General features: G+C 49.2%; 1 protein-coding gene across 2 annotated transcripts; it reads left to right on the forward strand.

Annotated features, from left to right (window-relative positions):
• Positions 1-2,460: 2,460 nt before the first annotated feature.
• OSR2 (odd-skipped related transciption factor 2) lies at positions 2,461-9,877 on the forward strand. Of its 2 annotated transcripts, XM_054590060.1 has the most exons (4): positions 2,461-2,696; positions 6,725-7,486; positions 8,553-8,652; positions 9,379-9,877. In XM_054590060.1, the coding sequence occupies exons 2-4, from the start codon at positions 6,831-6,833 to the stop codon at positions 9,559-9,561; spliced, it is 939 nt and encodes a 312-aa protein (XP_054446035.1). In that variant the 5' UTR covers positions 2,461-2,696; positions 6,725-6,830; the 3' UTR covers positions 9,562-9,877. The 2 variants fall into 2 exon arrangements, with proteins under 2 accessions (XP_054446035.1, XP_054446034.1); XM_054590059.1 differs by lacking the exon at positions 2,461-2,696 and having other exon boundaries at positions 6,764-7,486; positions 9,461-9,877.
• Positions 9,878-11,529: the final 1,652 nt, after the last annotated feature.

Raw genomic sequence — 11,529 nt, forward strand, 5'->3', positions numbered from 1 at the left:
GTGGGCCCACGCAATGCGTACGCCCTAGACGCCGGCGTGGGCCAAGGGGCTTGCGGGAGCCGAGCGTGGAGAAACTCCAGGGCATGCCGCGGGTGGGCGCGGAGGTTACTCACAGGAGCCCTGCACTGCGGCACATGGCTCAGCCTTGGGTCTGCCCTCGTCGTGGGGCGCGCACCTGCCGGTTGAGTTGGTCGGGCCTGGAGGCTGCAGAGGCGCTGCGGGGCCACGCGGCTTTCCCCAAAGACCGGAACTCGCCGACTCCTCCGTACCTTTCAAGCGACCGCAGCGCTTGGCCTGGCGTGGCCCAGACTCCGTTGTGGAACGTCGGAGGCTCGGGTGGGCGAGGTAAATGTACTCATGGAAAAACCTCGGCTCAGGAGGTTTGCAGAAAGAGGGCGCAGCTCATGGGTGGTTGTAAATTCTGTCTACTTCGCGGGAAAAGCAGGCGGTTCCACACACAACATACACGCAGACACACACACGCGGTGGGTAGGTGTGAAGCCCGCCGCTGGGGAATTGCCTACAGTTTGGTGAAAGGAAATACAAAGCGCAGGAACGCTCTTCAGGTCACCACCCCTGGAGTGTGTGTCCTGGGGGTCTGAAAGAAGAGAAAGTTCCCTCCAAATCTTCCAAATTGAGAAAAGCTGCGGAAAGAATGAGGCGGTTAGAGAGAGGGGACCGCAGGCATCCCGGTAGCTGGAGCTCAGGACTGAGTACTAAAATGAAAGCACCCCTATAGAAGCCACCAGGGAAAACGTTTTTTAAAAATCCTGAACTCTTAGGCATTTTACTACTTCCATGGTGTTTCTCAAATCCACTTTGAAGCGATTAAATACTGAAGGATATTAAACACCCAGGTCTGCCTTCCAAGCTCATTTTTTAACGTTTGCGAATTTGAAATTGGAAAGAGGAAAAGATCTGATATCCCTGAATTATGTTTTACCCCAAAGGAACGAAAAATTCTATCCACCTGGGCGTAAGTAAAATAGAAAGAATTTATCTTAATAAACTAATATCTTGTCGCTTCTGCCTGGCTCCCCAATCACTGGTTCACCTTTGACAGCGGTTCGTCTTCTGCTTATATTTGTCCACTTCCCGCACGGTAGTGATTATTTTAATTGTCTTTTGAGGCGACACATCCCAAACCAACGTTTGCGGAACCTTTGAATCGTACAGCCTATTGGCTGAAAGATCTGTGCCCCCAAAATGAGGACTTGCCAGGGGCTAAGGCAGATCCTCTCCAGCGAACTCGTCTGGGACGAAGGGCATTTTGCTCAATGCTGCTGAGGCAGATCTCATCTGGAAAGAAGCTGTTTAAACTGAGTGTGTGTCATTCCCTTTCTGTCACTCGGTCATCCTGGTCCCAGGGTAGTTGACAGGCGTTCTGCAATTACTCTCACACAGGACCAAGTCTTTATAAGAACCTGAAAAATGTATCACTACACTTTAAATTCGATTGAGTTTCCTGGCGACTGAACAATCAACTCTATATTTATGGGGGTGGGGATGGTAATGAAGATGTACGTGTTTTTGAGAAGCTAAAATAGTATTTTCCTAATTTTTAAAATGATTGTTCTTCACCCAATTCCAGATGGATTCTTTATTTGCCAATGGGTCGCAGAAGCCCACCTCTTTAACCAAGTCTGTTAACTGCTTATAAAATGTACATTAGCTGATTAAAGCTTAAATATTGGAAGATATTTCTCCTGGGACATTTCATATATGTCTTTGCAGTAATCACGAAATTAGCCAATTGTCACCTCTAAAACCAAACTTCGTTTTGAAAACAGATGAAAGCAAACTGCACGTATAGTAAAAATTGACCAAAATTATGTACAACACTGGGCTTTAAATTGGGGGAAGGGATAGATGATAAAGAATACAGTCTAGAACTGATTGATTTTTACCCTACGAAGATGGTTATGTTAAACGTGTTAAGATGCGGAAATTAACTCGGTGAGAGATCCAAGTAAAACTACGAAATGCCCTTTAGTTTCTCTGAGGGTTTTCGGAAGGCAGAAGACCAGTTGTTCAGTTTAAGGAAAAGTGGCACCGAGAAGGAAAGGGGTGAGCGTTGTGTTTGTGTGTGAGTTTTGAACTGAGTCACCTTCGGGTCTGTCTCTCACTGGGAAACCATTAGCAAACCTGTGCCTTTAAGACTCAGTTGCTATCCAAACACAAGTAAACAGAGTGGACCATTAGCGGGCGCCGGGCGCGGAGGCGGAGCCAGGGAGCACAGGGCCCCGCGCTGCGGCGGGACGCCCGCCCGAAGGGGAGGCGGGGCCGCTACTAAAGCCCTAGACTCCGGGCCGCGAGCAGCCTAGGGAGGGACGCGGGCGGGGACTGAGCTCGGCGCGCTCGCTGTTGGAGGGTGATGGCCCTGCGAGGCGGCAGGCTTCCACCTTATCCGGAGTCGGCGAGAGGCTCGCGAAGGCACGGTGTTCCGGGCGAGCGCTGAGCGCCGGGTCCGAGCACCTCGGGTCTTTACGCATTGCATGTCCACAGACTCCTACGAAGGCGAGGATCTGCTCTCGTTTTTGCGGCTCGTGGTGCTGCAGATAATGTCCGCGGTTCCCGGGACTCCGCGCGGAAACAGAAGTTTGCACGGTGTGGACCCAGTGACCTTTCCAAGCTGTGCGCCTCACTGCCTGGACCGGGTCTGAGCGGCGCTGCCCAGGCGGACCTTTACGCGGGAGGTGAGTGTCCGCCCTGGGAAGGGACTGCAGCCTCCCTAAGAAAGGAAGGGTGCAGGGGATGCAGGGGGCGCTGATTCTCGGCCCCGCGTGCCACAAGTTCAGAAATTGTGAAAAGGAATCATATGGATGCAATCCCGGGGCATTGTTTCTCACTTTGTCGGATCCCAGGCACGCCTCTCCCAGCTAACACCCAACGACACACACTTTTATGTACTGTTTTTAGTTTTGTTTTGCAACATTTAATCTAAGCATTCACCAAGGCTTCTTATAAAAGCTGATGGAGGTACGCTGAGATAAAACTACATTGCCCCAGGGTGTTTCTGACCCTGCCATAGTATCCCCTGTCCACCCGTCCCAGGGCAGCCGCGGTCGCGCAGCGCGGACCAGCCAGGACACAGTGCCTGTCTAGCCCATGCGTTTCAAAAGGGAAGCAATAGTTCAATCCTAGGTAATTCTCCAACTTGTGTTGGCCTTTTGGTTTTCCTCCCCTCCGGTCCTGGAGGAGGGGGCAGAAGGCAAATCCTTCTGGGGTTTAAACGCTTGGATTCTCAATAAATTGTAACAGAAGAGGGAGTTGCGGTTGTAGAAAGGAGGAGGGAGAAAAAGGTGTTTGTGGAGGGAGCGCTGGATCTGTCTTTCTACCTGTTAGGAGAGAACAAAAGAGGGCTGGTGTTTCCCGGAGCGAAACGCCTCAGACAGCTACTTTCTCTGCTAAACAAACTGCAGTCTTGAGCAGAACAAGAAAATTACTCATGCAGGGGGAGCGAGGGAGCAGAGAGAAACAGAACCCTTATGCGGAAGGCATCTTAATTTAATTAACTCCTTGGGAAGGCAGAGCTGCACAGGGGCAGGAGCTTTGCGGCCGTTTTTCTCAGTTCACCTGATCCAATCTGGCCATTATTATTATTATCATTATTATTATTATTATTATTTTTAATGATCTCCTTAGATCCGCTTGGACTGTAGCTCTCTGAGTTATGTAAAATTCTATTGTGGCTTGGGTTGAAATTCAGTGAGCCAATCCATCTATCAGTCAGTTCTCTCAGACACCAATGCACAGGTTTTAGCAGATGACCCCTGACTGTATATTATTTTTAGATAATTTAGTGTAATAACACCATTACCTAAAAGAGAGACTCCTTATCAAATTACCACTTACCTTTTTTTCTCCAATACTTTGAAAGCTTCACTGAACTGAAATCAGTAATGTACACAGCTCACTTGTTGACAGCCAGTGAACAAAATTTTACAAAGCTTCTGTACATGCCTAGAAATTCCTGTGAAGAAGACGGATGAAAGAAAACTAGCCCCAGCTCCACTGAAATATTTATACGTTTTCATTGGTTTAAGTTTCTTTCTTTGCGAATTAAAAGTAACCAATGCTCCTAAATGGCATAGTGGAGAAATGACAACAAACGATGCGATAACTGTGACTGCCTGAAACGGAGTGAGGGAACGACATGCTCAGCTCCGGACAAAATGAAAGTACTTTAGATTTCTGCATTGACCTAAAATATTTTTTGACATATATTTCCAGCAACTCTGTGGGAGATTGGAAATCCAAATGCCCTAATTACTTACGGCAAAAATGTTTGGTGGATAACTAGGATTGTTCTGTTTGTGAAAGGGTTTCAGAAGTCACCCATGGTCTGCTCTTCTGTGAAGAAACCATTTGTCCTGCAAGTTAAAATGAACACATACTGTGAAATAGCACCTGTGCACCACCATGAAGCTGAATGACAATAGAGTCGTTAATTTTTGTATTATGAACCATTGGAAGAAAAGGGAAGGAAGATGGCACTCAACTTTCTGCTGGCAGAATTAACGTGTGATCCTTACGGCAGAGTTCCCTTCGTGTATTTGGAATCGAAACCACAAGTCGTGCGTGGTAGTCCTTCAGTTGACAACACACACACCCACACACGTACACACATAATACATGGTGGGAGATGTACTTGCCTCCTGTATTTATTTCTAAGAAATCTGGGAGTACACCCAAATAATAATTTTGGTTTCCTCTCTATGGGGGAGGCTACTTTTTAACACTAGGGGAAAAATAATATTTTGAATCTCTGGAAAGTTCTCATTATGCAAAAAGAAGGAAATTAAGGTGTAATTTATTATTTTAATGGAAGAGGAAATAATCAGATCGGTTACCAGGGATGTTAATAGAATCCTTTTTTTTTTCCAGTCTCTTTAGGAGAGGGCTTGAGGGGTTGCCACTGAACAAAAATGAATCGTGATTTGTGGTGGGAAAGTTTATTCCGAAAGGAGGTTTACAGTTTCGGTTGAATGGTCTGACTGAGACCCTCTGACTGTTACACACCTCTCATTAACTCCAGGCCTGAACTCCCAGACCGCATACCACCAGGCAGAAGCGGTTCATTAATAAATCCCTGTCTCTGAGCCTTTCCAAACAGAGGAGGAGGGAGAGAAGGTGTGGGCTTCAGGGAGGCAGCCAGGCTCTGCCTGGCCAGAGCGTCGTGTCATTAGCGCAGCCCCCTAAGCCTGCCCGCAGAGCCACTGGCAACACAACAACATGCTGGAGAAGAAAATTCAGGCACAGAAACGGGTGGGAGTGGGGGAGGGAAAGCTGAACAAACTCTCCCACCTTTCTGCTGGTCTCAACAACCAGGCATAAAGGGTGAGGGCTCAGACCTGCCGGCCTGCGCCTCTCCAGGGAGAGCTTGAAGTTATGAGTCTCCCACTTAGAGAGCCTCCCTGTCTCAGAGAGCGCAGCTCTGCCGAGCTGGCAGAACCGGGTGCTGTGAAGGGGCTGGCAGTGAGAGAAGGTAGGCCCACCCTGAATGCAGGTGAGGTGTCCCTGGGAACCTGGATCTGAAAGCAGATCTCCGTGCTGCCATTGGAGGCGCAGGGAGAGCAAAGCGCGTGTGCCTTGCTTAGGCCCAGGCCCGCAGACCCCGGCTCAGCGTCCAGGTGGCAGGAGCGCTGCAGTGCACGTCTCCAAGCGGACAAACCAGCTTCCTCCAGGCTGGCAGGACCTCACTGCTGTGGCCCCCTTGCTGCTCCTTCCATTTCCCTCCCGGGAAGCCTTCTGCCTGCTCTTCTTTTCTCCTGGGGCCTCCTCGGTGTGGGAGCCGCTCCCGGTACCAGGTCGGGAAGCCGCTCGAGCCTCCCGAGCCTCCCGAGGTCTTGGCGCTCAGTCTGGGAGAAGGGGTTCGGGCCTCACCGGACGTTCTGCTCCTCCGCCCACCCCCAACCTCTCCTTGGGAGCCTAACCATCTGGAAGGGATCTTAGTGGTGGGTGGGAGGGGACAGCCCCTGGGAAGAAGCAGGCAATTCCTGGTCGAACCGGGCCCCCGAGGTGTCACTTTTCTTTCCTGCGGCCCGTCACCGCTGATGAATGGGACTGAGGCAGAGGAAGGAAAAAGAAAACCTCTGAGGTCAGCGCGGGGCGAGGCGGGCCCCTCCGAGGGCCCGAGGGCCCAAGAGCAAGAGGCACCCGCCGCAGCTGCGCTCCCGCACCCGGGCCACCGGGTAAGCGCGGGGCGCACCATGAGCAGCTGCTGGGCCCTTGAACCTAAGATGGGACCCACAGACCATTGTTCCTAGGGGAGCTCCCAGGCGCACTGGCGACAGAAGATCAGCCAAGGGCCTGCAGGTGTTGGCGTCCAGGGTTGTCGGGGTTGGCTGAGCTCCGACAGAGTGGGGTGGGTGGGCTAGACTGGGTGCTGCCTCTGCTGGACCCTGCCCCCCTTTCTTACTCCCTGAACCTGACTTTTCCGCTGCACCCGGGAACCCGACCTTCCTGTGGGCACCCAGAAGGGCTGCCAGGGAGCCCAGTTCACTAGGGACCTTCTCCTGCACCGCCTGACACCCTGGCCTTGGCAGAGCTCAGTGCGGACCCGCTCGGCTGGCGCTAGGGTTCCCTCCCCACTCCTTTGGGGGCCCGGGAGGAAGGTGGGGAGGAGGTCTTACAAGGAAAGTATAGTAACCCGCGCAGGCGCCAAAGTTCAGACCGAGCTGGTTTGGATAACAATCACAACTCTCCCTCTCTCCCTTTTTAGGGTGCGTGCTGTTGTCTCTCTGTGTCTTCAACGGAGCCCCACACCCACCAGCCTCTGAGTTCTGGAAGAAAGGGGCGGCTCCCTCCGCCCCCCAGTACCCCGGGAAATGGGGAGCAAGGCCCTGCCCGCGCCCATCCCGCTCCACCCATCGCTGCAGCTCACCAATTACTCCTTCCTGCAGGCTGTGAACACCTTCCCCGCCGCAGTAGACCACCTGCAGGGCCTGTACGGTCTCAGCGCCGTGCAGACCATGCACATGAACCACTGGACGCTGGGGTACCCCAACGTACACGAGATCACCCGCTCCACCATCACCGAGATGGCGGCGGCGCAGGGCCTCATGGACGCTCGATTCCCCTTCCAGGCTCTGCCCTTTACCACTCACCTCTTTCACCCCAAGCAGGGAGCCATTGCCCACGTTCTCCCAGCCCTGCACAAGGACCGGCCTCGTTTTGACTTTGCCAACTTGGCCGTGGCTGCCACGCAAGAGGACCCCCCTAAGATGGGAGAGCTGACCAAGCTGAGCCCCGGGCTGGGTAGCCCCATCTCGGGCCTCAGTAAATTGACTCCGGACAGAAAGCCCTCCCGAGGGAGGTTGCCCTCTAAAACGAAAAAAGAGTTTATCTGCAAGTTTTGCGGCAGACACTTTACCAAATCCTACAACTTGCTCATTCACGAGAGGACCCACACGGACGAGAGGCCGTACACGTGTGACATCTGCCACAAGGCCTTCCGGAGGCAAGATCATCTGCGGGATCACAGGTGAGGTGGAGAAGAGGTTGCCTGGGGGAGGCGAGGCCAGTTTGTCGGGAATACCAAGGCCTCATAGACATTCCAAGTGTCACTAAAATCCCCTCTGAATAAGAATGTATCTCCAAAGGCCCACCCCCGCCAGCCACAGCTACCAGCCAATATTTACCATTTTTCCCTCACTGGGCGCTCCCTGCGTTCTTGGGCGGGAGGGCCTTTTTTCCTCATCCTTAGGCCGTTACAACCTGATGGGTTGGCCTCAGTTTCTTAGTTTCCCCACGGATGCCCTTAGGGTGGAGCAGGTAAAGCCTGGGGACCCCAAATCCCACGATGGCTGCCTTGAGACCATTTCTAGAAATATACTCGGGCCACCTCCACTGGGTTCCCTCCATTCTCTATTCCTTACCTCCACCTCCAGCTGTGCCCCAGCGCCTGACACCACGGCCTTCCTTTTCAGTTTATTTGCAGAGGTCTTAAGATCACAAAATTTAGACACAGTTCCCCTTACCTCACTCCCTACCCCCACTCGAGGACCTTAAACTCTGCATTAATAAATGGCAATTGAAGAACTGCTATAACATAAATGTTTCATCCGGTAAAAACTTCCCAGGAATGGGGGGTGGGGTACGTCTCTCCCGACTCCACTGGCAGTTTCCAAGGTGGGACTTGTGTACCGATCCTCCGATCCTCCGCGGCTGGTGCCTCCTGAAGGAGTCACTGAAGTCAGTCCCCCTCAACACGGGCCTTGGCTTACATCTCAATTTGGCCAGTTTAAACCCCAGGGAAAACCACAGAGGCCAGAAAGGACTCACTCGGCACGATTTCGAGCTCCATAGTACGCCAGAGAGGGCGATCAAGTGTAGATAAAACCAATGTCCAGTGAATGTTTGGAAGAGTCTGTTAGTTGAGGTTAACCATAAACAGAGTTACACATGGGGGGAAAGCAATCTACAAACATACCTAATGGGAATCCTTTTTCTTTTGTCCTTTCATGACTGCGTGATTTCCGTAATTGTCAAAAGAAACTCCTCACCGTGGTGGTAAAGCCATTTCAATGAAACCTTATATTGATTTTCAGGTATATTCATTCCAAAGAAAAACCCTTCAAATGTCAGGAGTGCGGGAAAGGATTTTGTCAGTCTAGAACTCTAGCAGTTCACAAAACTTTACACATGCAGGTAAGTTTGTTTTCTTGTTTAAAAACAGTTTTATCATGTTTGCTCTACAAAAGATGTTCACTTGCAGAGTCTTTCTTAAAAAACTATTAGATTAGTTTTCTAGGTGGGTAAAGCAGCACTCAGTTCCTTTATACATAAAATTAATCCTATTTAACATAAAACATTTTTCTATTTTCTTAAAGAACAGGCCACTCTCTTTATTCTAAATCCTAATTTTAGAATTATTATTTTTTCATCCAATCTGCCCTGCATTTAAGGCTTTCGTGTTTGGGAGGAAATAAAGGTAATTTTGATAATGGAGGCATGGTGAAATCCCATATGCTCTCTCTCCCAGGGGCCTCATAATTTGTAGTTTTCAGAACATTGAGGAATAGTTTAATTTTCCAGCAAAGAGAAGACTTATTACCCCAGAGAATGTCGTTCCTTAAGAGAGGATTAGCGTTTTTCCTTCCCCCTTTTCCTGCCTATGACATGGTGGTGAAATGTAAAGAGCTGGAAATCACAAAACCCACCATGGTGGTCACCACAGTTATCAGTGTAATCAGGCCTCGGTGTGTGCCGGAGCGTGTGTTTTAGTGATTGGAGGATTAGGAGCACAGATCTGTTCTTACAAGTCCCCTCTTTTGTTGTCATGTGCGTGTTATGTGATACCAATAAGACAACTATTGAGAAGGGTGCGGTGGTGGTGTGAAGGATTAATCCTTTGCTTGCTTCACATCTGAACAGGAATCTCCACACAAATGTCCCACATGTGGAAGAACCTTTAATCAGAGAAGTAATCTGAAAACTCACCTTCTCACCCATACAGACATCAAGCCCTACAGCTGCGAGCAGTGCGGCAAAGTGTTCAGGCGAAACTGTGATCTGCGGCGGCACAGCCTGACTCACACCCCGCGGCAGGACTTCTAGAGAAGCCCAGGATCTGTCCCCGTGCCGCCCTGCTCCCCTCCCCAGACACCTCTACACGCCTCCCACCCCAGGGTTCCACCCCAACTCTTTACAGACCCCAGCTCTGCCCTTGCTGCAGCTGCACCTGCAGCTCCAGGGAGTAAACTCTGCTTCCGGAGAACTGAGAACTGTAGAAAGCCACACACGTACATCCCTTCACAAAGAGCATATGCTAGTTTCTTGTAGATATTCACAGCTCATTTTAGAGCTCTGTACATAATGTCGTGGGTCTCTGTTTTGTTTTGTTTGTTTTTGTATCTTGTTGGATGCACCTAGATATGGAAAATGGAAGTCAAATTTATCTTTAAAGACTGTATTTTCAAAATAAAACTTTTCCTTGTTTGTTTCAACGCTCCTGCAAAGAGTCTTGCTATTTAACTTCTGTTTCTCCTTTGTATTCTGGGAGAGTGGGCTACCTCCAAAATAGTCAATGTTGAAGGGTATATTTTATCCCTAGTTTTAAAAATAAGATTCACAAGTCTCTTACTGGAACTTCAGCTCTTCCCTTTTTGTACTGTGGCACTTTAGAGTTGGACAACTGTGCTTTTTGTTTTTTGAAGATATTAAAATGGACATCCCTCAGGTTTTATTCTATTTCGTTTATTCTAATTCCTTGTGTATTATTCCTTCAGATAAAAGCAACATAATAATTACTATTAATAACTTGCAACTCCAACGACTAACATACTTGTAAGCACAATGTGGGAAGAAGCACTAAAAAGAAGAGACGGGGAGCTTCTCACCATTTCATTTTTTAAAAGTCCTTGACTTGCCAAAGTTTATGATGGGCTACTTCTCTTGCCATTAGACTTTGTACACTGTGACTTAGCATATACACAGACTTTACCCTGCCTTCAGGGAAGAAGTCTAAGTTCTCCTACAGGACAATGTAGAAGAGTACAGCCTTCAGAAGGTACAGGACAAGAGGAGAAAAGAGAGGCTACTTAGCTGTGTTTGCACAAAATATTTCTTTACAAGGGTGGAGATCCTTTCTTCCAGAAGGGTCAGATTTCTCTGCAAAGCAAACTGAGTTAGGCCACTAGCAAGGTTTCCACCACTGGTTGGCCTTTTGTCCCTGAGAAAGTGCCAGAAGTACAGATCACTCTATGTATAGAACTCGTGGCAAATCTGTAATCACCTTCTGAGGCATTTCCCAAATGGTTTCTGGGGAATATGACAACGTTGTGTAGGATTTGAGTGGAGTACTTTGGAGGCAGGTGAACAGCAGTACCATGCAGAGACTGGAAGAGAAATAACTGAACTTAAAGTGGGACTATCAAAGGAACCTATAACCCAGTGGCCCAGTAGGTTCTCACAAACTTTGATACTGAACAGCAGGGTGAATGAGGTATTCTCAGAGTTTTTTTTTATTTGTATCTTTGTGTGGAGATGGCATGTTTTATGCTCAGAGAGATACTAGGCAACACATACTATAGAATTCTCAAGCAGGGTAGGTAGGTATTTGAGGTCTAAATTCAAAATTTCTCACCAGTGCCTTGTTCAATATGGCTTACAAGGAGTTTTCAAAATTGTTTTTGTCTCACTGCTTACTTTGTTCTCAGGGGAAGTGGCTGGAAGTCGCTTCTGCTTCTCACAAGAGATCAATTCTCTTCAACAAAGTGTCCACTCACCAGTCTGTGTGTTTAATACACAAACGTATTTCACTGAGGAGAGAGGGCAAGGATGGAGTGTGAGGTGCATATGTGTGTGGTATTTAGAGGAATGAAACTGTTGTTTGTTTTCTTTTGTTTATACAGAATTAACTCCGTGACCTCCCTATCCCTACTCTCTCAAGATCCTGCCCACCTTGGCACAGGAGATTTGAATACTTTAGAGCAGGGTTACACATTGACTGTCCCTAGAGCTCTCCTAATCCTGCAGGCTTTTTCCATGTAGTCAGTCTCACTGCCCCACCCACCCCAACTGACT

This window comes from Pteronotus mesoamericanus, unplaced genomic scaffold (genome assembly GCF_021234165.1).
Source record: "Pteronotus mesoamericanus isolate MK-2021 breed Mesoamerican mustached bat unplaced genomic scaffold, CSHL_Meso_final scaffold_174, whole genome shotgun sequence".
Taxonomy (NCBI): domain Eukaryota; kingdom Metazoa; phylum Chordata; class Mammalia; order Chiroptera; family Mormoopidae; genus Pteronotus; species Pteronotus mesoamericanus.